The sequence below is a fragment of the Melospiza georgiana genome, chromosome 21, assembly GCF_028018845.1.
Source record: "Melospiza georgiana isolate bMelGeo1 chromosome 21, bMelGeo1.pri, whole genome shotgun sequence".
NCBI classification, from domain to species: domain Eukaryota; kingdom Metazoa; phylum Chordata; class Aves; order Passeriformes; family Passerellidae; genus Melospiza; species Melospiza georgiana.
This window is the reverse complement of record NC_080450.1, coordinates 11547596-11574487: the sequence shown is the minus strand read 5'-3', so window position 1 is coordinate 11574487 and position 26892 is coordinate 11547596. Positions and strand designations below refer to the sequence as shown.

At 57.4% G+C, this 26892-nt stretch overlaps 1 protein-coding gene across 1 annotated transcript; it reads right to left on the bottom strand.

The window, feature by feature from the left end:
* Nucleotides 1-151: 151 nt before the first annotated feature.
* Nucleotides 152-18354, bottom strand: PMP22 (peripheral myelin protein 22). Its single transcript, XM_058038912.1, has 5 exons — nucleotides 18320-18354; nucleotides 17271-17370; nucleotides 16051-16141; nucleotides 4799-4939; nucleotides 152-1400 (listed from the first exon to the last, which is right to left on the bottom strand). The coding sequence occupies exons 2-5, from the start codon at nucleotides 17346-17348 to the stop codon at nucleotides 1234-1236; spliced, it is 477 nt and encodes a 158-aa protein (XP_057894895.1). The 5' UTR covers nucleotides 17349-17370; nucleotides 18320-18354; the 3' UTR covers nucleotides 152-1233.
* Nucleotides 18355-26892: the final 8538 nt, after the last annotated feature.

Sequence of the window (26892 nt, the reverse complement as noted above, 5' to 3'; positions counted from 1 at the left end):
AGGCAGCCTGGGGTCTGTGCTGGTGCCTGTTCCATTCATGGCCAGACTCGTTGCTGACAGAGGACTCACATCTCACTCTGCTGCCAGAGCCCCACGGGCTCCAGCCAGAGCTGCTTCTGTTCCTCTGCACCACGGAGGGGAAAAAGGAATCTTGGTTATAAATGCTTTATTAAAAATAATAGTAAGAGCAAATCTAAGTACAAAAGCAGTTTTAGCTCATTTATATTACACAGAATTATTTCTCATTTCTAGCTTGGTTGTTTACCTCAAGGTCGTTAACTGAATTTCCAGTGACTAAGGTTAAATGGCGTAGCAGGGTAAGGAATGGTAAATAGATAGCACCATTTCATACATCTGGTATTGGATTTCAGGGACAGGCTGGGCTGGCTGCCTTCTCAGGGCAGCTCAGCTCCATGGCAGGGGCTGGGAGCAGCAGTTCCCAGCTCAGCTCAGCTCCATGGCAGGGGCAGAGCACGTTCCAGGCTGGGAGCAGCAGTTCCCAGCGCTCGGCACAGCCCAGCCCCAGCAGCCATGCGAGGGAGAAGGGCCCAGGCTGAGCTGCAGCTCGGCCTAAGTGATTTAAAAGCCCAAATTCCCAGCGGGTGTGGCGGCAAGGCAGTGGGACTTGGGCACATAAGTCATTTAGGCACTTGGGGCAATCAAAGCCTTTGCTCCGAAATCCTTCAAACCTTTTGGAAGCGTCTCCCGTCAGATCTGGACGTGCCCTGTGGATCACAGCATGTGGCAGGAGCAGGGCCCAGCCCTGGCTGTGGAACCAAGCGTGGCTGATCCACACCAGCCTAAAACCAGAGCTGGGGGCTCTGACGGGCCGGGACAGGGCAGGAGAGGTCAGCTCAAAGAGAATTTTGCATGAGAGAGAAATCACTGCGCTCTGTTACACTGTTAGGAGTGAGAGTTCCTTAGGCACTTGCTTTAGGCTTTAAAACAGCGCATGGTCAACAGAAGCAAACAAGACTATGTACATATATGTAAAAAGTGTTATAAATAGGTTTTTAAACCATAGATACTATATACATCTTCAATTAACAAGGAACACTTTGAGTGTTTCCTCTGGGGTGTCGGTCGGGTTTGGTTTGGATGGGAGGGTCGATTCCTTTTTTGGTGGTTTTTTTTTTTTTTTGGTTTTTTGGTTAATTTTCTTTTCCGTTTTCTCGTCTATTGTGCCCCGTCCCTGGTGAGGAGGTCACGGTGCCGCGGCCGTGTCCCGCGGCGTCACTCGCGCTTCCGCAGGATGACGTAGACGATGCCGCTGGCCAGGGCCAGGGGGAAGGCCAGCCACGCCAGGATGTAGGCGAAGCCGTAGGAGGTGCTTTCCGAGGCTTGGTGCCAGTCCGTGTGCCTCACGGTGTAGATGGCAGCGCCGCTCATCACGCACAGCCCTGCGGGGCAGCACGGCACAGTCAGTGAGGGCACAGAGGGACAGTCCCTGCTGGGACCCGAGCCACACAGAGACAGTCAGTGATGGCACAGAGGGACAGTCCCTGCTGGGAGCCCAGAAACACAGAACACCGGCCTGCACCACCATGGGAGCTGGCTCTGCTCTGCCCCCTTGGGTCCTGTCCCCTGGGAGGTTTGGGAGGGGATGCTGCGGGCTCTGGCTTGGCTGGAGATGAGCAGGGATGTCTCTGCCATGCTTAGCAAGCAAAGCCAGAGGCTCTGGAGCTGACCCATCCCTCAGGCAGACCAGGGATGCTGCTCCAGACCAGTCCCACTCCCCTGGTGGCCCATGTAAAGCCTGGCCTGCGCCACCTCCCTGCAGTGCTGCAGGAGGGCAGACAGAGCTGGGCATTCAAAGCAAGGCATCTGTGTCACCTCTCTAGGTGATAAAAAACACAACAAACCCAGCTGGGCCTCAGGATGCTCTGGCTGTGATGCCCCATCCTTCACAGCTGTACCAGAAGCTCAACTACAAACCTCATTCCCAGCAAACACTGTTCCTTGAAAAACCTGTTCCCTGAAAACCCTGCCCCTCATAAACCCTGTTCCTTGAAAACCCTACTCCCCACAAACCCCATTCCCAGCAAGCCCTGTTCCCTGCAAACTCTGTTCCCTGAAACTCCAGCTCCCCACAAGCCCTGTTCCCTGAAACCCCAGCTCCCTGCAAACCCCTCCATGCCCAGGGCTCATCCCTCATGGCCCCCCTGCCCAGCCAGGCCCGTGGGGGTCCCAGGGGTGCCCAGCCCTGGTGGGCAGTGTTTAAGGGTTTGTTGTTGCAAACCGCCCCATCAGGGGTGGGCACTGCCCGGAGCTCACACAAAGCCACCTCTATTCCTGCCCCAAACAAGCTCTTTGAGTCCATCCCAGCAGTTCTATTATCCAGCCGTGGGGCTGTTGTTGGAGCCGAGTTCCACATCCCCTGCCCGGCCCTCAGGACCACCTACATTTCAGCACGGTGATATTTGAGCTGCAATTCCACTCAACACTGCTCCTTTTGTTCAGGGAAAGTGCACAAGTGGGAATTCACTTCATTAAGGAGCAGTTTCCATTCTCCGAGCACGGGAGCCAACTCCCACTGCCCGGCCCAGGCACAGAGAGCACAGCCATTGTCTGGGGACAGGGGACGGGCGTGTGGCCACCAGTCACCTCCAGAGGCCAGATACAGCAGTGATTGTCCTCAGCAGGAGCCTGGCCATGGCTGCACGGCACTGCCGGGGCACCTGCCCTGCTCTGGGCCCAGCTGCAGCCAGCTGCAACCAATAATGCACGCAGCATCCCTGCAGAGCCTGGCTTTGGGAGCATGCTGCTCTGGCAGGTCAGGAGGGCAAACGCTTCCCAACATTTGTTCCCAGGGTTTGTTCCTGCCAGAGCAGCCCCGGCCTGCAGAGGAACCAGGGCAGCTTTCCAGGGCAGGTGTTTGCAAACAGCTGTGGGATGAGGGCAGGCACAGCCCTGCAGGCTGAGCCCCCCTCTGCAGGGCAGCAGCTCTGGGCTGAGAGGGGTGGGAGGGAAGAGACGAAAGGGATGATGAGAAGGATGCAGGACTTGGGTCAGACCCCGAGGGGCCCAAACCCACATCTCTGCCATGCACGAAGATCTACCCATGGATATGCTGGACCCACCAAGGATGCAGGGGAGCCTTTGAGGGCCTTTTGAGGCCCTTGAGCCCATCAGGACAAATTCAGCTGGGCTTTGGGGGTGATTCCAAGCTGTGTGAAGGTGCTGGGGATGATCCTGCCTGGCTGCTGCACCACAGACCAAAGTGGCCTCACCCTTCTCTTCCTGCCCTACCCTCCCCTCACTGGTGGGTACCAGCCCCTGCCCTGCCCTCCCTGGGGTCCCTGCAGTGGGTACCATCCCCTGCCCTGCCCTCCCTGGGGTCCCTGCAGTGGGTACCAGCCCCTGCCCTGCCCTCCCTGGGGTCCCTGCAGTGGGTACTAGCCCCTGCCCTTCCTGGTGTCCCTGCAGTGGGTACCATCCCTTGCCCTCCCTGGGGTCCCTGCAGTGGGTACCAGCCCCTCTCTCCTCCCTGGCTCCCAGGGCAGCTCTGCCCAGCTCTGGCACCCAGCAGAGCCCAGTGCTCCTGTCCTGGCTCCCACAGTAGCAGCGAGACCAGAGCTCAGGACAGAAGCCTTCTGCTCCCAGGTCTACTAGAGAAGCTCTAACAGAGGTAATTGCAGGTGATTGCATTATTAATGCCCATTTCCCCTCCTTGGCTCTAAGGGGTTTCCATACAGCTCTTTTTCCAGAGATGGTGAACTGATCTGAACTCCACCTGCACTGTGGCCAAACAGATCCACTCATCTTGGAATTCATGCCAATAAAGCTTAGCTCTGGATTTCACCAGGGTTTGGGAAGGCCAGTTGCTTAGAGGATGCTCAGAAAGTTTAAAGTCTAAGCTCAGTAAATGAGTTTTTCCACTGATAAAATAGCAGGACCTTGGGTGGCTTCTAGTCTAACATCTAAAGCTCTAGGAAAGAATCAATCTCCTCCCCAGACACTCTGTCCTAATGCAGCCAGGACATCAAAGCACAATTACATTTTTTAGCCTGAATGCTTGAAAATCCTCTCCACTGGTTTCATGCATGGAAACATAAACAGAGCCAGTGGCTTTACAGCATCAGTAGTTGGGGAGCTGCAGCCTAGGACGTGAGGACGTGAGCTGTGGCTCCTTTCCAGCACTGAGTTCTCAAAGAGTTAAAAATAGCAGCTGACAGTCCAAGTCAGAGCTCACCCTGCAGCTCCAGGGCTCTGTGCTCATGGGGAAAGCACCAGGCCCCCTCATGGCAAGGTCATAAATAATCACCCAGCCCTCTTTTGCCAAAACAGGATTGTCACGACTTTCCCCACCCCGCCAGCAGCTGTGGAAGCCTCACCCAGCCTGGTGAAGGGTCCCAGAGCCAGCACAGCCACCCTGGGCACCCAACATCCCATCCGGGGGCACAGGCAGAGCTCTCCTTCCAGCATCCCTGTCATCTACTGCCCCCAGCTCTGCCCCAGGGCTCTGGCACCCTGTCCCTCCAGAGCCTCCCTGGCTGGGGCAGAAACCCTCTGGCACCTTCCCTGTGCAAGGGCAGAAGAGCCTGGATGCACAACGGCCCAAGAGCTGGATCCCATCCCAGGATCCCATCCTCAACACCCCCAAATTGTTCATCCCCTTCCCTTCCCTTCCCTTCCCTTCCCTTCCCTTCCCTTCCCTTCCCTTCCCTTCCCTTCCCTTCCCTTCCCTTCCCTTCCCGTGGCAGTGACACCAGGAGCCCATGGCAGTGGCACCAGGTGCCCGTGGAAGGTGGCACCAGGTGCCCGTGGCAGTGGCAGTGCCACCCTCAGCCCCACTCACCTGCCAGGATCTGGAAGACTCCGGTGATGTAGAAGCGGCCGCCCTTGGTGAGTGTGAAGAGCTGGCAGAAGAACAGGAACAACGACAGCACGCTGAAGATGACGGAGAGGATCATCATGGCTTGGACAGCCTGCAGCCATTCTGGGGACAGACAGACATACGGGCACCTCAGCATGGGCACATGGAGCCCCTGCTGTGCCCAGGGCCGTGCCACCAGCCCAGCCTGGCTCCCGTGGGTTTGGGAGCAGCTGGAGGCTGTGCCCAGCCTGGGCACAGTGCTGCAGCATTTCGGGTGCCAGGGGATGCCATGAATCAGCTGCTGGAACACAACAGATCACAGGCCTGGCACTGCCTCGGGAGTGTTTGCCACAAAACAGAGTAGAGACAAAACCCTGACCCCAGGCTCTGTTCAGCTGTGCTGCAAACAACAAACCATGGGCACTGAGCTCTGCTGTGCCTCAAACACCAAACCACGGGTACTGAGCTCTGTTCAGCTGCAAACACCAAACCACGGGCACTGAGCTCTGCTCTGCTGTACTGCAAACACCAAACCATGGGCACTGAGCTCTGCTCTTCTGTGCCTCAAACACCAAACCACGGGCACTGAGCTCTGCTCAGCTGTGCCTCAAACACCAAACCATGGGCACTGAGCTCTGCTGTGCTGCAAACACCAAACCACGGGCACTGAGCTTTGTTCAGCTGCAAACACCAAACCATGGGCACTGAGCTCTGCTCACCTGTGCCTCAAACACCAAACCATGGGCACTGAGCTCTGCTGTGCTGCAAACACCAAACCATGGGCACTGAGCTCTGCTCTGCTGTGCCTCAAACACCAAACCATGGGCACTGAGCTCTGCTCAGCTGTACTGCAAACACCAAACCATGGGCACTGAGCTCTGCTCACCTGTGCCTCAAACACCAAACCATGGGCACTGAGCTCTGCTCTGCTGTGCCTCAAACACCAAACCATGGGCACTGAGCTCTGCTCACCTGTGCCTCAAACACCAAACCATGGGCACTGAGCTCTGCTCAGCTGTACTGCAAACACCAAAGCCATGAGTTCTGATACACCACGCTGGCCGAGCTCCGAGGGTAAGTAAACACACAGGAGGGAAAACACCCTGTGCCCCTGTGGAGCTGGACCTTTTGGAAGTTCTCCCCAGCTGCCAAACGCAGCTGTGTCCCAGAGCAGGCCAGCTAAACCAGCCTGTGTGAGTCACTGCTCAGCTATTTCCAGCCTTAGTGGGTGTGTAAACCCCACGTAAAAAAAATATAAATAAACAACAAAATGCAGCTCCATGCTGAGGGCCGCTGCAGCTTGACAGAAAGAGGCAGTGCTCCCTTTGCCTTCCCCTTCCCTTCTAAGATTTGAAATCAAAATGCAGGACTCAGTGCAGTTAAACTGAGGCACAAACCACCCAGTGAAAGGCAGAAAAATCCTGCTTGGGGCTGGGTCCTTCATGAGGCAGCCCTGAAGCCTCAGACTCAGCCCCATGTCCCTGCCTAAATCCTTGCTCAGATCAGACCTCCAAGTGCTTGGAGGATGTGCAGTGCTGAACTGCACCTGCCTCCATTCCTCAGCACAGACAGGGCTCCCATCCCAGCTCAGAGGGGAAGCTGAGCTCTCCTCTCAGCCCTTCCCAGCTCTGGGCACTGGCTGAGCCGCAGCCAAGCCCTGCAGCTCCCTCCAGGACCAGAAAGCCGAGTCCTTTGTGATGCAAAGGCCACAGGATCCGGCCCAGAGGAGCCTTTCTGCTCGAGGTGGATGCTCCCACTGCTGGTTATTTTAGGAGAGGGCTGTCTAGACAGAAAGCCGAGCTGAGCTGAGCTGCCCTTTAATTGCATCCGCCTCCCCTGCCCGGTTTTTGCTTCTGAATGCAAATGATTTACGGGGGCTTTGCAGAATCCCATTGTAATAAAGAGCCCTGTCAGAGGCACAGAAAGGCAGCGTGAGGGGGGAGCCCACCGTGGCCAGAGGGTTTGGGCAGCCAGCCTGGGAGCAGGGAAAGCAGGAGGTGATCCCACAGCCCGGAGCTCTGAGCTCACATTCAGCCCTTTGCTGACTTGTGCTGGCCTCCTCTGTGAAAACAAAGGGCAGAATCCCAGCCCAGGGCTGAGACCCACGAGTTCCAGAGCTCCATTAGCTCCAGCTGCCCACAGACTCCAGCTGGATTAGGACAGCTAATTGCCTTTAATACGTTTAAAACCACCCCTATAACTGCAGGTGGGGTTTCTGTGGGCTCAGCCCCACGTGCCTTTAACCCTTTGCTGTTGGTGCCGTGTCCAGCCCCGGTATCCCAAACACAGCAAGTTTCCCAGAGCTGCAGCTGGGCTGTCAGCACTGTTTACGCCCAGGCTGTTATTTGTGGTTTCCCCTGAGCAGTGAGCTGGTTATCCCATTTTCCCCCTGCATCTCTTCAGCTCTGTGTTTATATCTGTGTCCTTCAGGAGGAAGGAGGAAAGGAAGCAGCGTGGAAAGGACAGATAACACCCTGCACCCGCTTCCGGAGCAGAGCCAGCAGGAGGGGGCACAGCCCTGTCACAAAGGCAGCCAGACACAAGGCAAGGAGTTCTTACAGAGCAAATTCGAATATTCCTTTAGGTTCTGCAGGCCCTGATGTACTCACAGCACTGCTTACAGCAGCAGGGAGAAGACTTCAGCCCTGGGAAGATAAAGACCATGTTTCACTGCCCTAAAATCCAGCAGGAAAGAAAGAAACCCAGAGCAGGCATTGGAGCCCAGAGCAGGAGTTGCAGCTGAATCTCCCAGAGAGACAGCAGCCAGCCCAGCCCCGGGCAGCAGAGCCCCAGCCCTGCTTGCAGGGAGCTTTTAGGACTGATAGGACTGACAGGGCAGTGAAAACGTGCCCTTGGCCAGGATCAGAGGCCTTGAAGTGTTGCAGTGTGTTGTAAACTTCCTTCCCCAGGTGTGCCTATGCCTCTCTCCCTTCCCCCTTGCCCCCATGCTGAGTGAGTCCTGTCAATCAGGCTCAACATTCCAGCAAGGCGTCGTGTGGTTGGTCAAGTTCAAAGGATGCCCCTATGCCCAGAGGTCACTGGCCTGTCTGGGTGTCACCTTCCCCTGAGACCCTGCCCCTCTCACCTGGTTGGTGGCTCACCTGTACCTCCCCTCCCCCTGTCCCTGAGCTTGAAAGGTGATCAGACCATGCGGCCGGGATTCTGTTGGAGCAGTTGCTCACGTTCAGACCTCTGTAACCATGGAATGAACCTCTGGACATTAAACCCTCCAGCAGAATCCTCTCCTTTTTCTCTTCACCATCGCCTGAAGCTATTCCTCCTGAGGTAAACGGGGTTCCTAACAAGCCTGGACTTGTTCAGTGCCCAGCTGCAATCTCCAGCAAGCCAAGGTATCTCTGGGGTGATACACCACAGTTGCCGCCTTTGGCCTAGCAGCAGGGGTCAGACTGGCCCAGGCACAATCTAACTGGTAATACTGGGATTCATATTCCAATATTGAAGGACAGGCATCGCCTCCCCAGGGCTTCATTCACACCCCTCACGCCCTCTTTGGCCCTGGCCAAGCAGGAAAACCAAAGTGCTCACTGAAGACGCTCATTAGAGCTCAGCTTATCCTCTGCTGTAAGAGCTCCCTAAATGAGTGCTGGGCATTAAAACCCCTCCGTGCTGGGATCTGCAGCTGATGGGAACGTTCTGCAGATGGAGTTTTCCCTCTGCCAAGTGTGTACACTGTGCATTTAAAAAGCAACCACTTCTGAGGAAGAAAACATCCATTAAGGAGGCAACTGCAGCACATAACACAGCCAAAGCTGGAGGGAAGGAGGGCAATTCATGCCCCAGCTGTAAAAGCTGCTGCTTCCATGCTGCAAGTTGAGTCTCAGCAGGCTCAGGAACAGCGTGGGTACAAAGGCACCAGCCCAGGCTGCCAGGAAAAGCCAGGGTTTCTGAGCAGAGTTTTTCCAGAGCAACTCTCAGGTGTCACGGCAGGACCAAGATCCTGAGCCCAGCTCACATCCTCCCCTCTGAAGTGGCAGGTTGCAGCAAAAGGGGTTTTGGTACTCAAACATCCCCAAGAGGCTGGGAAAGGGTGAACTGGAGGTGCAGAAACACCAGCTCAGCTGCAGCTCTCTGGGCTGCCCTTCATGCAGAGCCCCTCAGGACCCCCAGGGCCAGAGAAACTCCAGTGCCTGTGGGGCTGCAGGGAGGCAGAGACTGAACACAGAGCTCCAAGTCCTCCAGGGCCTCCTGCTCCTCTCCTGAGCTCCTGCAGATGGACATGAACCCCTCAAACCTCTGTCTTCTCCTCTCCTCCTCTCTTTCCTTCTCCTTGAAGCTCCATCCAAGCAGCCCACAAGGGCAGGAGATCCAGAGCTCTCCAGAGCTGCCACATCCCACGGAGCTCACATCCTGCAGAGGCACTCCTGATGCAGCTGAGGCAGCAGAAAGCTGCTGGCACCACGAAAACTCCTTCCAGCAGCTCCACAAAGCCCAAGGCAGCTCCTCTCCCTCGTGGTGGTGGCTCTGACCTCCTGCTGGCCTGTGCTGAGGTGGCAGATCCATCACTCCATGCCCAGATCCTCCCAGGGCTCCAGGGATGGCCAGTCCAGCAGCAGAGTAGGCAGCACTGGTGCCTTGTCCCACAGACCTTGGGCAGGGTCACTCAGCCTGAGCCCACAGGGACATCCAGGGGGCTCACCAAGACCAAAAAAAAAGCAGTTGAAGGCTTTTCCAGCGCCACACTCTGTAGGGGACACCCCCACCCCTTCTTCTGGCTTGGCAGTCATCATTTGGCCACATGCTGCCTTCTTCCTCCTGTTCCTCTGTGGGCCACAGCACAAATATGGCAGGGAAGGCTGTCTGAGCCCTCCTCTCACAGAAGAAATGGGAGCCAAAGACATCTGGGGCAGCTGAGAAAAACCCAGCACCAGCTCCCAGCCTCTCCTTAGCAGATGCTCTTCGTAAGAAAAACAAGCAACAATAAAAATTTGGCTTTAAGCAGAGGAAATCCCTTTTCTTCTGAAGGCAAGAAAGTTATAGGAAAAAGTGACCCAAAATAGAAAATATTCTCTTGGAATGGGAGATTTTTAGATTTTAGGAGTAAATTCTTTACCCAGAGGGAGGTGAGGCCCTGCACGGAGTGCCAGAGCAGCTGTGGCTGCCCCTGGATCCCTGGCAGTGCCCAAGGCCAGGCTGGACATTGGGGCTGGGAGCACCTGGGACAGGGGAAGGTGTCCCTGGGACAGTGAGAGGTGTCTCTGGGATAGTGGAAGGTGTCTCTGGGATAGTGGAAGGTGTCCCTAGGACAGTGGAAGGTGTCCCTGGGATAGTGAGAGGTGTCTCTGGGATAGTGGAAGGTATCCCTGGGACAGTGGGAGGTGTCCCTGCCATGGCAGGAGTGGCACTGGATGGGCTTTGAGGTCCCTTCCAGCCCAAACCATCTGGGATCCTGTGAATGCCCCTCAGGTGATTTCAGAACACCAAGGATGAGTTTCAGTCCCCCAGGGCTGGAGAGGGTTCAGCCCTGCCTGAGTTGAGCTGGTATCACCGATTATTAACAACATTAATAAAATCTGCTCTGGGCAAGCACCTGGGCTTTGCTTGTGGCCACCACATCAGCAAAGCAGTGCGGGCATCACAGGGCCCCAGCACCCAGTGTTCGAGCACTTCCCAAGGTTTAGGGGCTCCTTTTCCCTTTAACACAGCCCCAAACCCCCAGCCTGCCTGTGGACAGGTCAGCCACAGGAGAAGCTGCCCTGGAATATGACCTGGAATAACAAAGCTACCCCCTACACCCAACTAAAGCATTTACTAGTGCCAATGTAGGCAATAGAAATCACACCCTGGCATGACAGAGACTACATACCGTAAGGGAAAATGAAGTCATAATGAATAAACTAAGCTATAAACAGCAAAGATCAACCCTTGTACCTTTTGCATCATGGTCTAGCAAGAAAAACCAAGCAAAATGAAATTAAGTTTTGATAAAGTGAATTCAAGGGGGAAGACAACAGGAAGGAGAAACATCTCCTGGCCCTGCAGGAGGGTGGGGGATCCCATGGACGGCCCCATGGCCTCCCCACTTCCACACTCCCACCACAACCGGAGAGAACACAGCAGGAAAGAGATCTCCCTTCCTGCACAGAGCATCCAGCTGAGGAAAGCAAAGGCCATTTTTGGAGGAGAGACCACGGCAGCCTGGGGCTCTGGGCTGGAATCTCCTGGAGAGCCCTGCCGGGCCGGGCTGGCACGGGGCCCTGCGGCCCACAGGCCGCGCTCCGCTGGATTCCTCAGATAAGGCTCCTCCAGGAATGTCTGACGGCGCAAACCAAGCTAAGATTGCTACATTTTTTCCATAGTTCTCGGCCTCTTGAAGAAATAAAAGGCATTATCTAACAGCAGATGCAGAAATCAAAGCGACAAGGAGGCGTTGTATGAAGAGAGCGAGTGGGAATGTGCCCGGGGCTCCTGCGGGGATGGATCAGCCCTCACACACCGAGGGCCACGGGCAAGTGGGGAGGTGGGAGCTCTGCTCCATGCCCACAGGAGGGTCTGCAGGGTGAGGAGCACAGCCCAGAGCCTGCCCAGGGCTGCTGAGAGTGCTGAGTGCTCAGCTGGCATCACTGTGCCCAGCCCTGGCACTGCTCCATCCACACAGGAGGGTCTGCAGGGTGGGGAGCACAGCCCAGAGCCTGCCCAGGGCTGCTGAGAGTGCTGAGTGCTCACCTGCCAGCCCTGGCACTGCTCCATACCCATAGGAGGGTCTGCAGGGTGAGGAGCACAGCCCAGAGTTTGCCCAGGGCTGCTGAGAGTGCTGAGTGCTCACCTGGGCAATGCTGTGCCCAGCCCTGGCACTGCTCCATCCACACAGGAGGGTCTGCAGGGCAAGGAGCACAGCCCAGAGCCTTCCTAGAGGCTTCTGAGAGTGCTGAGTGCTCAGCTGGCATCACTGTGCCCAGCCCTGGCACTGCTCCATCCACACAGGAGGGTCTGCAGGGTGGGGAGCACAGCCCAGCCTGTGCCCAGGGGGAAACCAGAGCAAATCCTGCTGGCACCTGGATTTAAAAGTTCTGCTTCTCATTGGGCATCCACACCAAAGCCACTAAGGAAAGGGCCCCTGTGTGACAGGACAGGGGAGGAGGCTCAGCTGAGACCAAGGGGGCACTACAGCATCACCAGCCCCCAAAATCCCCATCCATGATGAGCACAGGTGACCCAGCACCATCTAATTCCCAGATTCCACTTGCTGAGTCCCACTGCCTTCTGAAAAGGGAAGAACAAATAACCACAGCCCAGAGGCCACCATGATGGCCACAGCAAAACCTGTCCCCGTGTGAAGACTGGAATTCTGCCAGAATTCCCAACGAGGATTCCTCGCTGCTCCCCAAAGCACCTTGGCACTGCAGGACTAACCATTCAGTGCCATCCCAGGCACAGGGAAATGAATTCTTATGGCTCTCTGGAGCCCAGTGCTCACAGCCTCTGTTCTGAGAGCTGTGACCAAGGATGGTTTGTGGTATTTGTGTGGGATTGTTCCTGATTTTGAAAATAAGCATATTGCTAGGAAGACGGCGAGGATGAGGCAGGAGACAAGCCTGAGCCTCGGAGGTGGCTCTGCCACAGTGTCCTTGCCCTGTGACCTCAGTGCTGCTCCAAAGAGTGGCTGACAGCAGCTCCTGCAGCAGTGACAGGGGAGGGAGGACCTACTGGAAAGGCAACCATGTGGCATTTTTGTTGTTTTTACAAACAGACCTGAAAAGCCCTCCATAAACCCAGGAAATATCCTTTGACTTTATGCTCCTACAGCAGGGTGGGCTTTGGACCTGCATCCAGGGTCCCATAGGACGAAGGCAGGTGCTCAGCAGCACTGCTCCCACTCCCTGGCTGCAGGATGAAAGGGGCACAAGCTTTTGTCCAAGCAAAACCCCCTTGTCCTGATGCCAGAGCAGAGCCTTTGGATGAGTGAGAGTGGTCAGAGAGCACAGTGAGCTCCTGCTCACAGCGCAGCTCACGGGGGCACTTTATCCTGGAATCCCAGACTGGTTTGGGTTGGAAGGGACGTTAGAGATGGGCTCATTCCGACACTCCTGCCATGGACCTTCCACTGCATCGGGGCTGTCACCCCAACTCAGCTGCTCGGCTGCGTTTCCAACAGGATCATCGTGGCCATTGTCCCTTTAACGATGAAACATCAGCGCTGGAAAGGCTCCAGAGGCTCTGGGAACGGGCAGAGGACACTCCCAGCCCGGCAGGACCGTGGGGTGTGCGGAAACCACCCCAGCACAGCTGGGACAGGGCTATCTCAGCACTGCCAGCCCGTCCTGTAAACATCCAGAAAGAGCGGGGCGGGCGTGAAAAGCCAAAAGGATCTGGGGAGGCTTTAGAGCTCCGGGGCTCTAAAGGGGCAGGCGCTGCCTTTCAGCACAATCAGGGGCTCAGCACAACCAGGGCTCAGCACTTTCGCAGCCCGCATGACTGCCCTGCAGCAGGGCTGCCGACGCTGCAATAGGCGGCCCGGCCGGCTGCTTATGTGGGCCCGGCTCCAGCGGCTCGGGATGCGATCCAGCCGCTCCCGGCTGGCCCGGACACCAGCAGGCGTCAGCAGAGACCTGTGCGGGGCCGGGACTGCCAAAGGAACCAGAGCGGGGACAGCGGGGACAGCCTGGACAGCGTGGGGACAGCGTGGGGACAGCAGGGCATCGCCTCCCCGCGAGCGGTGGGTGCGCTCCCAAAGGATGGGGGTTCTGATGGGAACCTCCAAAAACCCTCGCGCAGCCTCCCATCACTGAGGGACCCTCCAGGAGCATGGAATGCTCCCCATGTGACTGTGACCCTCGCCAGGGCCACATGGCATCGCTGTGCCCGTGTCCCAGTGATGGTGCTGGGATTCTGGCACTGGACCCTGTCACACAATCTATTCTCCCAGGAAAGCAAAACCAGGCTAACAAAACAAATGGTGGCCCCAGCACCACTGGCATTAGCTCTGTCTTCCAGGGAAACTGAGGCACGGGCTCACCCAACTCTCTGATGCGGATTTTGTGTTCCCGGTGCCACCCTGGGAAGCGCGTGTCACGGTGTCAGCACACTGTTGACCTCAGCCAACAGCTCAGGGGCGATGTCACCCGGTGTGACACCAGCCTTCACCAGCGGGGTCCCGAGGCAGCCCCAGCTGTGCAGCTGCAGGGGATGAAGGCTCGGGGTGCTCAGCTCAGCCCCCACAGCAAACCCTGGGGCCAGGGCTGTGCCCAAAGCTCAGCCCGTGCCAGGACAAAACCAGGACAGATTCCCAGGTAGGGGACAGGTGTCCTCTGGATCAGGTGTCCTCAGGGCCCGGGTGCATCCCTCAAACCCCTCGCAAGCAGAGCAAGAGGGAGCTGTGCCAAAAGGAGCCCCACAGCCTCCAGCAGGGGGGGCAGGGCCCAGTGGCCTGGCGCACCAAGGAACACCTCGTCTTTGTGCCATCAAGAAGAAAGATGTGCTAATTACAGGAAACCCCCCAAAAGGGCTCTAGCCATCACTGCCAGTGCAGCTGAGCGTGTCATCCTGCCCTGGTGCTGCCAGGAGCTGCCCCGCGGCCCGAGGGCAGCCGGGCAGAGCCAGGGCCAGTGGGTCCAGTCCTCGTCCTAGGCTCCACCACAGCTTCAGGGACTGGGAGGGGACGGGGAGCGATCCCCCACTGCCGGGCCAGCCCCGTGTCCCCACACCGGGACACGACAGAGCCGTGCTCCTCCAGCAGGGCACAGAGCAGGGCAGGCAAGGGGATGGGGAAGGGAAAATCCAAGGAGGAATCCCAAACAACCCGTATGGGAAATTCCTCGTGAGTCCAAAGACACCGCGGGGAGGAGAACAAACACTGTGGGAGGGAACAGGACTGATCCCGGAGGGCAGCCGTGATCTATAGGTGCATAGCCCCGATCCATGGGGGCACAGCCCTGATCCCAGGACACAGCCCTGATCCATGGGGCACAGCCCCAATCCATGGGGGCACAGCCCCGATCCATGGGAACACAGCCCTGATCCACGGGGACACAGCCCTGATCCATGGGGCACAGCCCTGATCCCGGGGGCACAGCACTGATCCATGGGGACACAGCCCCGATCCATGGGGCACAGCACTGATCCATGGGGACACAGCCCTGATCCATGGGGACAGAGCCCCGATCCATGGGGCACAGCACTGATCCATGGGGGACACAGCCCTGATCCATGGGGACACAGCCCTGATCCCGGGGGGCACAGCCCTGATCCATGGCACAGCCCTGATCCATGGGGCACAGCCCTGATCCATGGGGGACACAGCCCTGATCCATGGGGCACAGCACTGATCCATGGGGGACACAGCCCTGATCCATGGGGACACAGCCCTGATCCCGGGGGGCACAGCCCTGATCCATGGCACAGCCCTGATCCCGGGGGGCACAGCCCTGATCCATGGGGACACAGCCCTGATCCATGGGGACACAGCCCTGATCCATGGGGACACAGCCCCGATCCATGGGGGACACAGCCCTGATCCATGGGGGACACAGCCCTGATCCATGGGGACACAGCCCTGATCCATGGGGACACAGCCCTGATCCATGGGGGACACAGCCCTGATCCATGGGGGCACAGCCCCGATCTATGGGGACACAGCCCTGATCCATGGGGACACAGCCCCGATCCATGGGGCACAGCACTGATCCATGGGGGACACAGCCCTGATCCATGGGGACACAGCCCTGATCCCGGGGGGCACAGCCCTGATCCATGGCACAGCCCTGATCCATGGGGCACAGCCCTGATCCATGGGGGACACAGCCCTGATCCATGGAGACACAGCCCCGATCCATGGGGGACACAGCCCTGATCCATGGGGGACACAGCCCTGATCCCAGGGCACAGCCCTGATCCATGGGGACACAGCCCTGATCCATGGGGGCACAGCCCTGATCCATGGGGACACAGCCCTGATCCATGGGGACACAGCCCCGATCCATGGGGACACAGCCCCGATCCATGGGGACACAGCCCTGATCCATGGGGACACAGCCCCGATCCATGGGGGGCACAGCCCTGATCCATGGGGGCACAGCCCTGATCTATGGGGGCACAGCCCCTATCCATGGGCGCACAGCCTCAGTCCCAGGGCACAGCCCTGATTCCGGGGGGCACAGCCTCAGTCCCAGGGCACAGCCCCGATCCATGGGCGCACAGCCTCAGTCCCAGGGCACAGCCCCGATTCCGGGGGACACAGCGATGATCTCAAGACACAGCCCCGATCCCGGAGCACTCACCGTCGGAGGAGGATGCCATGCACTGGAAGGGGTCGCCGGTGGTGCAGTTCTGCCACAGGTCTGCCGCACGCTCGCCGTTCACCAGCCATTGCTGCGGGACAGACACAGCCCGTGAGCGGCTCCCGCACCCCCGGCCGGGTCCCCCCAGCGCCTCCGCGTCCCCCCGGCCCCGAGCAGCCGCAGCCCCGGCGTGCCTGCCGCTCCCAGGGCCGCGCTTTTCCGACCAGAGGGGTTTGGAAAGGCAGCCCCGGTATTTGCTTTTAACCGCTTCTGCCCCGCGGCGCAGGAACAGAAGCTCTTTATGCTCCTTAGCACGGAGCGAGTCCCGCGGGGCCGCGCTTCCCTCCCCGGGCCGGCCTCGCCCGCTGCCTGGCCGGGATATTTGAATGCTTCCACGTGATTCCTAACGGCTCGGAAGATTTTTGTAACGTTTTCCGTGACTGTTACCACAAAAAGAAAAAAAAAAAGAGAAAAAAAGAGAAAAAAAAATAATCCGGGAAAGAAGCCCCTGGTGAAGCAAGCTTGGAAGCCACCAGCTCCTCAGAGCAGCTGCCTCGAAGCCAACTCCAGCCTCTCCCCAGCAGCTGACGTGTTCACTGGGCTGCAGCCCCGGGACAGTGCTGGGAAGCCTCGGGGCTGCATCCAGCCCTCGCTCCTGCCGCTGCTCACAGAGTCAGCCTTGGAAGCTGGGCTAGGAAAAGAGGCTGGGCCTTATTCCCAGCCCCGAGGAGGAGAGCCGGGGAGCAGGACGGCTGTGCTGAGGAGTCAGTGCCCAGCCAGCCCTGTCCAGGGGCTCTGCTCGGCCTGGCTGTTCTGGTCCTGTGCCTGGAGCTCAATAGCAGGTGGAGCTCCCTTATGAAAGGGGAGAGCAGCATCACCCCAAATGAGGGGATTTGGGGTGCTCCGAGGCTGCTCCTCGATGTAAACCAGCCCGGGGAGGATGAGGAGGTACTTTCCAACAGCCCTTGTGTCTCTGTACCAACGTGGATGGCCTGAGCACCAACCACAGAGCACAGCCACGCATCCCAGCAGCTTCCCCTGACAGCACAAACTCCCAGGCTCCCAAATCCCATCGTTACTGAGACCAGCACCCAGCCCACAAAGGCTTCCTGCTGACAGCCAGGCTGTAAACGCAGCCATAAACAAAAATAACCCCTCCTGCCCTTGCCCCGCCACGGCCGTGCCCGGCGTTAGCCCGGGACAGGGAAATCCCAACTCACACTGACGATGGTGGAGACGAAGAGCAGCACCAGCACGGTGACGTGCAGCACGATGATCCCCAGCAGCAGCAGCAGCATCTTGGCGGTGCTGGAGGCAGAGCTGCGGGACAGGGATGATGCTGAGTGCGTGTGTCTGTCTGTCTGTCTGTCCGTCCCGGGGGCAGCGGGAACGCTCCGCTCTGCCCCGCCCGGCGCGGGGGATGCTGCTGGGGCAGTGCCCGGCGCTCGGGCTCCCTCCGCGGGCCCCACCGACGGAGAGGGGTCCGAGCCCTCTGCCCGCTCCCCGATATCCCCTGGGGCCCCCCGAAACCTTCCCCCGAGCCTGCTCTACCCGTCCCGCCGAGGGCTCCTCCCAGTCCCCTCCCCGGGGACCTGCAAAGCGCGGATGTGCCCCAGGGCTCTCCCAGCCCCTCTCCCCGAGAGGGGTCCGGTCCCCCTCTCCTCCCAAGGGAATGTGCTCCCCGGCCCGCCGGGCGGGAGGGCTTGGGCCCAGTTCATCGGCCCCGAGGGGCTACCCGGGATCGGGCAGCGGGGAAAGGGGGCCGGGGGGTGCCTCGCCCACCCACCCATGGGAGCAGTGCGGGTAATTCCGCCGGCCCCACCCCTGGGGAATTTTACCGGGCTCATCTGCCCTGGCGACCCCCGGGGACAGGGCAGGGGCGGGGAGCAGGGGGCGTCAGCCCCGGCCCCTTCCAGCCCACCGGGCTGCCTCGGCCCCTCTTCTCCTGGGGTGCTCTGAGCCCATCTCCCCTCCGCTCTCCCGGCAGAGCCTCTCCGGGACCCTGTCCCGAGCTGGGGGGGACCTTCCCCAGCCCATCTCCCCTCAGTGAACAGGGGAGGGGGCTGCCCTGACCGCTCTCCTTGGAGAGCTCCAGAGCGGGGGTGCTGCTGCCCTCCCTCTCGGCTGCGGGCCCCCGGCTGCTCTCCCCAGCCCTGTTCCCGCTGTGCCTGTTCCCTGGCCCTGTTCCCGGTGTGCCCGTTCCCCGAGGATCTCTCCGGCCCCGTTCCCGCTGTTCCCGTTCCCCGTGGGACGGCCGCTCCGTACTCACATCGCGGCGGAGCGGAGCGCGCTGGCGGCGGCGGAGCGGGCGCGGAGCGGAGCGGGCGGCGGCGCTGTCAAGTTTCTCCTTTTACCGGGGCCACCGCCCCGCTTGCGTCTGCGGCACGGGGAGGGCTCAGCCGCCGCCCGCCGCCCTCCTATAAACGGGACAGCGCCCGGCCCCGCCGCCTCCCCCCGGCAACCGCTCCCGGAGCCCTCGCCTTCCCCGACACGGCTCCCGAGCCGCTCCCGCCCCGCAGCGAGGAGATTTGGGGGCGACAAGGGACGAGCAGCCCGCTGTCCTGAGCCCCTCTGCCCGGGCAGCCGTGGAGGAAGGCGGGGGAGCGGTGCCGTGCCCCGCTCTCCGAGCAGCCCCGAGGGTGCGGCTGTCCCTGTCCCGCAGCGGGGCAGCCCAGGGCGGTGTGAGCAGACCCGAGGGTGTCCCTGTCCCGCAGCGGGGCAGCCCTGGGCGGTGTGAGCAGCCCCGAGGGTGTCCCTGTCCCGCAGCGGGGCAGCCCTGGGCGGTGTGAGCAGCCCCGAGGGTGCGGCTGTCCCTGTCCCGCAGCGGGACAGCCCAGGGCGGTGTGAGCAGGACCGGCCGTGCCGGGGAGGACAGAGCTCGGGTTATGCAGCCCCAGACGGGATCTGGGCACAGGATTTGGGGAACGAGCGTCTGGCTGAGCTGAAGGGATTCTAGCACTTGGAGTCGACCTTTCTTAGCACTCGAGAGGCAAATTAAGTAGAACTGAGCAACTTTTCACTAAACAGAGGGTGCGATTTTCCACAGCTCTGGCGAACATTTAGAGTTAGGGCTGTTCTGCCTGTAGAAGGGTTTGGGGAGAGCTCAGAGCCCTTCCAGTACCTAAAGGGGCTCCAGGAGAGCTGGAGGGGGACTTGGGACAAGGGCTGGAGGGACAGGACACTGTCCTGTGGCTTCCCACTGCCAGAGGGCAGGGATGGATGGGATATTGGGAATTAGGAATTGTCCCCTGTGAGGGTGGGCAGGCCCTGGCACAGGGTGCCCAGAGCAGCTGTGGCTGCCCCTGGATCCCTGGCAGTGCCCAAGGCCAGGTTGGACAGGGCTTGGAGCAGCCTGGGACAGTGGGAGCTTGTCTGCCATGGCAGGGGTGGCACTGGAGGGGCTTTGAGGTCCCTTCCAGCCCAAACCACTCTGGGATTCCGTGACTCAGGCGCTCGGGAGGGAAGGGGTGGCTGTGCTGCCGCCCTCGCTCATTCCTCGAGCACAGCCAATGTGATCAAACAACCCCCCACACATACACAGAGTTCACCCCCAGCTCCCAGACAATCCCGCCAGGATCCTGCACTCTCCTGAGCATTCCCACCGACCCCCATCGCTCCCCTCTCCTGCATCAGCTCCAGACTCGTCCCGCATTGTTGCACAAACGAGGGATTCGGCATCCAGCCACCGGGACTGTAAATGCTGGGAGAAGGGAGCTGGGGAAGCGTGCTTGGCTCCTCTCTCCTGGCAAGCAGAGGCGTGTTCCCCAGCTCACGGAAGGGGTCCCGGCACAGGCATCGGCCAGACAGCGGGAGCGGAGCTCCGAGCGGCTGAAACGAGATTCCAAAGGATGCTATTCCCTTTCCGTCCAAAAAATCCCGCCGATTCCTCTGCTGCTGCCGTCCCTGTGCACCCTGTGACGCCTGTCAGTGCCATGCAGAGGGCTGGAACCTCTGCGCTACCATCAGAACATTCCCGGCTAACGAGACTGATGGGAGCTGTCCTGCCCCTCTGGGCCGGGTGCCCGGAGGAGCCCCCACGCTCGGGGCTGAGAGAAAGGTCTTAGAAAGGTCTTGGAAAGGTCTTGGAAAGGTCTTGTCCACAGGGCTGCCATCCAGGCTCTGGTACAGACCATTCTCTGACCTGGGTTTGTGGCTCTGAAGGCACAGGGAGTCTGGGGGTCACAGACAGCTCCCAAGCCCCTCCGTGAGCCTGGCACAGCAAATCAGCCCCGCTCTGCTTCTGAAAAAGGTGCCAAAGCAGCTTCTTAGGCGTGGGGAGAAATATCTGACAGTCAGACCAGGGAAAAGAGCAGTCTGTGGGTAACAAAGCCAGTTTTGGCTGAGAGCCGCGGGTTGGAAACGGTGGAGAAAGCCCTGAGAGAAGAGCACAGCAATCCCCTGCTCCTTGGACACTTCTTTTGGAAAGGTGAACTGTTCAAACCGAGCAGGGCTTTGGACAAACATCAGCTGCTGCTGGGAGTGCTGTGACAGAGCTCTGGGGCTGGGGCAGAGCTCCTGTCCACACCTGCCATCAGCCCGAGGTGCTGGAGGGAGCCTGTCCAGGGAGAGGAGGAGAGGAGGGAGTGAGGATGGTTAGTGGAGCCCTCGGGGCAGTGAGGATGGTCACAGGGCAGTGAGGGACAGTGAGGATGGTCACAGGGCAGTGAGGGACAGTGAGGATGGTCACAGAACAGTGAGGATGGTCACAGGGTAGTGAGGGGCACTGAGGATGGTCACAGGGCAGTGAGGATGGTCACAGGGCAGTGAGGGACAGTGAGGATGGTCACAGGGCAGTGAGGATGGTCACAGGGTAGTGAGGGGCACTGAGGATGGTCACAGGGCAGTGAGGGACAGTGAGGATGGTCACAGGGCAGTGAGGATGGTTAGTGGAGCCCTCGGGGCAGTGAGGATGGTCACAGGGCAGTGAGGGACAGTGAGGATGGTCACAGGGCAGTGAGGGACAGTGAGGATGGTCACAGAACAGTGAGGATGGTCACAGGGTAGTGAGGGGCACTGAGGATGGTCACAGGGCAGTGAGGATGGTCACAGGGCAGTGAGGGACAGTGAGGATGGTCACAGGGCAGTGAGGATGGTCACAGGGCAGTGAGGATGGTCACAGAACAGTGAGGGACAGTGAGGATGGTCACAGAGCAGTGAGGACGGTCACAGAGCAGTGAGGGGCACTGAGGATGGTCCCAGAGCAGTGAGGATGGTCACAGGGCAGTGAGGGGCAATGAGGGTGGAGGGTGGTCACAGGGCAGTGAGGGACAGTGAGGATGGTTAGTGGAGCCCTCGGGGCAGTGAGGATGGTCCCAGAGCAGTGAGGGGCACTGAGGATGGTCACAGGGCAGTGAGGGACAGTGAGGATGGTTAGTGGAGCCCTCGGGGCAGTGAGGATGGTCCCAGAGCAGTGAGGGGCACTGAGGATGGTCACAGAGCCCTTGGAGCACTGAGGATGGTCACAGGGCAGTGAGGGACAGTGAGGATGGTCACAGAGCCCTTGGGGCAGTGAGGATGGTCACAGAGCAGTGAGGGACAGTGAGGATGGTCACAGAGCACTGAGGATGGTCACAGAGCAGTGAGGGGCACTGAGGATGGTCACAGAGCCCTTGGGGCACTGAGGATGGTCACAGGGCAGTGAGGGACAGTGAGGATGGTCACAGGGCAGTGAGGATGTTCACAGGGTAGTGAGGGGCAATGAGGGTGGAGGGTGGTCACAGGGCAGTGAGGGACAGTGAGGATGGTCACAGAGCCCTTGGGGCAGTGAGGATGGTCACAGGGCAGTGAGGATGGTCACAGAGCCCTTGGGGCAGTGAGGATGGTCACAGAGCAGTGAGGGACAGTGAGGATGGTCACAGAGCACTGAGGATGGTCACAGAGCAGTGAGGGGCACTGAGGATGGTCCCAGAGCAGTGAGGATGGTCACAGAGCAGTGAGGGGCAATGAGGGTGGAGGGTAGTCACAGAGCAGTGAGGGGCAGTGAGGGTGGTCACGGGGCAGTGAGGAAAATTGAATTGGAAAAATGTTTTGTGTACAGCCAGGATTCACCACCACTGGTTGTGCTGGGAATACTGGAAGATTGACGAGTTGTATAAACTCGGGGTTAAAAATGTGGATTTCTCACTTGGAATCTCTTCCATGGGACTACTTTCATTGTGATGCTTCGGCTTGAAATTCCAGGATAAAACTATGAGAACCCATGAGGAAAAGTGGGGTTTCTACCCCTTTATGGCACTCAGATGCTGCTCTGACCAGGCAGGGATGGGCTGAAAGGGATCTAATGCTCATTTAGCTGTGACATGCACTGACCCAGCACTTCAGGGCTCTGCTCATCCCTTTCCTCGGGCCAGGTGAAAGAAACTCCTCTTAAGACAAACTGAAACCCCTCTTAAGACAAACCGTTTCCAGCTACACAAAAAGGCAACATTTCCTCTGCATGTCCTTGTGAGGATGAACTCGTTTAACCCCACATTTTGCTCTCTCATCACAATTTTAGGGACTTGCTTCCTGTTCCCTACCCTGGTGATTCCGACCATTCCGAGGAGGGTTTGAAATGCAAAGGGCAGGGGCCAAATCTGCGCTGCCATCAGCAATCCCCTCCCGGGGGCTGGGGAGGGAACGGGGCGGGGAAAATCCTGTTTTCAAACGACTGTGCCACCAGGAAAAGGAGGAGAGCAAGATATGGTTTGGCTACACTTTGGGCAAGATCTATGGTGCTCCCTCAAAGAACACACATGCAGACATGTATATGTATATGTATATGTATATGTATATGTATATGTATATGTATATACACACATATATATGTGTGTGTATAATATACATATATTGTGTATAATATACAAATATTGTGTATAATATATAAATAATGTATATACAAACATATAAATATATTTATATTTACATATACATATATGTAAATATAAATACATTTACACAGGTGGAATGGGTATTGGCAAAAAATATTTCAACCAGAAAAAAACATAGAGGGAGACTTTATATTCAGCAAACTTCAATTACAAAGGATGTCTAATGTATCTTGGAGGCACTGACTTATTTTTCCCGATTTTTTTTCTACCAATTCAAGAAGAATTTATAAAATACTTTAGTCATGTCTGCATTCATGCCCCCAAACCAACTTCATCCACCTTTTTGCTTTCCACTCCAAGCCAGTGTCAGCACTGATAGAGCCAGGCTGAATTCACAGGAGAAAAATCTCACTGACTTAAAGGATACCAACATTTATCCACTGACCCCAAAACCCTCAAAAAATCACGTGAGCTCCCCAGCTGGGACTGGGAACATCTTCAGGCACTTTCTGAGCTGCTGCCTCGTGCTCCTCTCCTGCATATTTATAAAATATAAAGTATTTTACAAATAGAACAGAGCAGACCCTACAGAGGGCCCAGGTCTAACCCAGCTTCGAGCCTCACCTTTGCCCAGAGCGCTGAGTTTCACACCTTTGGCCCCAGCAGTGCCAGGGGTGGCTCCTTCTGTGTGCCCTGCAGGGTCCCTAGAGGGGCCGTGGCTGCCCTGGGCATCCCTGCTGAGGCACACAGCAGAAGCTGTGCGAGCTCCCAGAGAACTGGGACCAGAGCATGTGAAATAAATCCATGGGGGGATATTAAACCCAAGGACAGCCCTGGTGGCTCAGGAAGTCCTTGGGATTGCTGGAAGCTGGGAAAGTGGGCTGGGAGAATCTCACAGAGCTCTTGCTGCCTTCTGCTGCTTTTATCTCAGCATCTCCTGTTGGCTCTGGCAGGGGCTGCACCAGAGGCTGCGCTGTGCTCTGAGCCAGCACAAGCATTTCTGTGATCCTACACTGCCCAAATTTTCCTTTAGCATTTGGCCAAAGTTTTCGCCCTTTTTGTCCATAATAGCAATGAGTTTAGGGTTGGTTTTTTTTTCTGACTGCTGATGCTGTTTGGGGAATTCTCTCTCCCTTGAGCTCAATAATCTGCACTAGTTATGCAATACGTTGTTAACATGGTTTTTGGCAAGCTTTGATTTCACCCAAATTCATATCAGACCCTTCCAGGACATTCAGTGATTTTTGTTTTCTTAAACAACAAAATCTGCTTTCTGAGAAGTTTCTTGCTAGCCCTGCCTGGAGTGTTCACCTGGATCCTGGACTGACACAAAGCAACGGTGTCCTGGGTTTATTAATTTATTGTCTCTCCTCCAGTCAGTAAGCAATTAATTTACACACCCAGCTCTGCAGCAGTGATGCAAATGGAATGATGCAGAAGGGTGGGAATATGGCTGTAAGATGCAAAGGAATTTCCACAGAGTAACTTTCTCAGCACTTGGCTGATAGAGGCAGTAATAAACCAGCAATAAATAGCAATAAAAGCAGACACGTCGTTCTGGTGGAGAAAGGAGCCATCCCCTCAGTACAGAAAGGCAGATGATGGGCCTGGGCCGTGATTTAGAAATGATCTCTGAAAGGAAATCATTTAATGGCACGGCAGCAAAGGCAGCTCAGCCATCAGCAGGAGGAGGCAGGGCAGTTGTTTCATCTCCCCAGCACATCAAAGGCGGCTCAAATCCCAAAGCCAGCCCTGCAGGGATTACATGGAGCAGCTTCCCTCAGCAGCAGCTCTGTCATGGAAAGCAAACCCTCCCTGTGCAGGAGAGCCTGGTGTTGACTGGAACTGCACCCAGACCCCTCCCTGGAGACCCCTCCGGCAGGGCTGTGTGCCAGGGCAGGCTCCCTCGGGGCAAGGAGAGGATTCACCCTGAAACTCACACTGAAGCACACGCAGAATGCCCTGACCAACCTGTCAGGGGGGCTGGGGGATATCAGCTGCCAGAAGAAGTAACATCAGTTCTGTCAACTTATGGAAAACTGGCGTGGAGAGAACACAACCCCAGAGGGACCTGGGAATTCTCTAACGTCTGGGAAACTGCTGCAGGAAAGTGGAAAGTATTTGTGAAAGAAATTAGACGAGCTGAAGCTGAAATTCCTCTGGTCATGGCTCGAACAGAGGAAAGAAACTCTTTGGCAGTGCTGTGGAAAGGAGCATCGAGAGGCCAGGACAGCAAGAGAAAATGGAGTTGGGTAATCGCAGCACCACATAATTGCTGGCAATTAGAAGAAAGCTCTAAAGGAGCTGGCCATGGGAAAGATCAATGTTTGGGGAGCTCTGAGAGCAAACTTGGGGAAAAGCGGAGACTGATCCTGGTGTGCCCTCACCATAACACAGAGCCCAGATATTTCTGACATGACTCAAAGCAGAGGTGGAAGTGAAGTGAAGGCAAAGCTGTGGCCGGTGCCAGGGCTTGGCTCCAGGTGCTCCAAGGCTGGAGCCTTCCAGGAAAGGGCTGTGGGTGCCTCTGCTGCCCCACACTCAGCTGGGACACACTCCTGGGGCCCAAAGCATGGCAGCTCTGCCTGGGAACCTCTAGAGTGGGTCTGCAGACGAGGGGAGCAGCCAAGGTCAGCGGGGCTGGGGACAGGAGCACAGGCAGGGAACAGCACGGGGCAGCCTGAGGCCACTGAGGGTGCTGGCAAAACCTGAGCTCAGCTGGCCCTGGCTCCTTTGGGACCCAGGGAAGTGCAGACAGGGAGGGTGAGGTCAGCTGGGCAGTCTCTCCTGCTCAGGCTGTCTCTTTCCTTTGGAAGGGTGACTGCTGCCTCCGACAGACTCCGGCCCCAGGACACACACAAAGTAGAGGAAATCTATTTTTAGTCTTGACAAAAGTGCTAGTGAAGAAAAAAAAAGGTTGGAAAGACAATTGCTTCCTGTTTAGGGCTGGTGCTGGGAGGGAGATCCTGCCAGGATGGGGAGGCTGGGCAGGGCAGAGGGTCCATGGGGTGAGGAGGAGCCATCGGGGTGGCACACAGGGAAAGGGCTCCCAGCTCCTGCGAGCCCACGCTGGGCTGGGCTCCCTGCCCTGGATTCCCGAGGGAGGGAGGGACTCGAGATTTGGCCCCCTTGGGATTCCTGGTGCCCACGGGGTTTAGGCTGAGCTCAACAGCTGAGGTTAAAAGACTCAAGAGCTGTGATAGCCTAAGGAGAGAAAGTGCAACGTGACTTTCACACTCAGCCTCAGACTGATTGAAGACTTATCCCTCTGGAGATTCCAGTACTTGGTAAATCAGGATTTACAGCAGGAGAAAAGGCTCCATGCAGCCACAGGGGCTTAAACACCCATTAATCTCTTTATCTTCAAAGTGCTTTGGTGCTCCCTCCAAAGAACTACAAGTGAGAGGTTAAACCAGGAACCCAAAATTAAACCCACAGCATTTTCTTCAATGAACTTTCTCCAAGTCAAATCTACTTCCTCTTTTTAAAACCCCAACACTGACATATTTTATGGCATTTAACATTTTTCAAAAGCAAAACAATTATCATTAGAAATCAGCTTAAAATGCACATTTTTCTATTTTAGGAACAGCACAAACTGCAACTCTTTCCGGGACAGTTTGTGTTTCTTCTGCTGCACCATTAAAAATCCATCCTGGATGTCAGCAGCTCATTATTCTGACAAGTGTCTTTACTTCCCCTTGTGCCTTCTCCACATCACACACACTCAAAAGGAGGAAGACGCGACAGTTTTTCTCCTGAAAGCACAGCCTGGAAGGGTAGGGATGGATCCCCGTGGGTGGCTTTGGTGACATACAGGATATTTTCAGCTCCTTCCTGGCACGCGGTGAAAGAGAAAACACAAAGGAAAAAAGAATCATCCTGGTAACCCAACAAACAAAACACCCGTTCAATTTCCATGCGGAGTTTACAGCAGGAAATGAAACGCTACCAAAGTTGTGAAATTGCAACAATATATTTGCAAAGCAGCAGGGGGAAAGGGGGGACGCGTTGTGCCGTGGGTGCCGGGCGC

Coding starts and splice junctions, on each gene's coding strand:
- PMP22 (XM_058038912.1), bottom strand. CDS start 17,348: ATGCTGCTGCTGCTGCTGGGGATCATCGTGCTGCACGTCACCGTGCTG. Junction 16,142..17,270: donor TCGTCTCCACCATCGTCAGT/GTGAGTTGGGAT, acceptor TCTGTCCCGCAG/CAATGGCTGGTGAACGGCGA. Junction 1,401..4,798: donor AGTCTTCCAGATCCTGGCAG/GTGAGTGGGGCT, acceptor GCTGCCCCGCAG/GGCTGTGCGTGATGAGCGGC.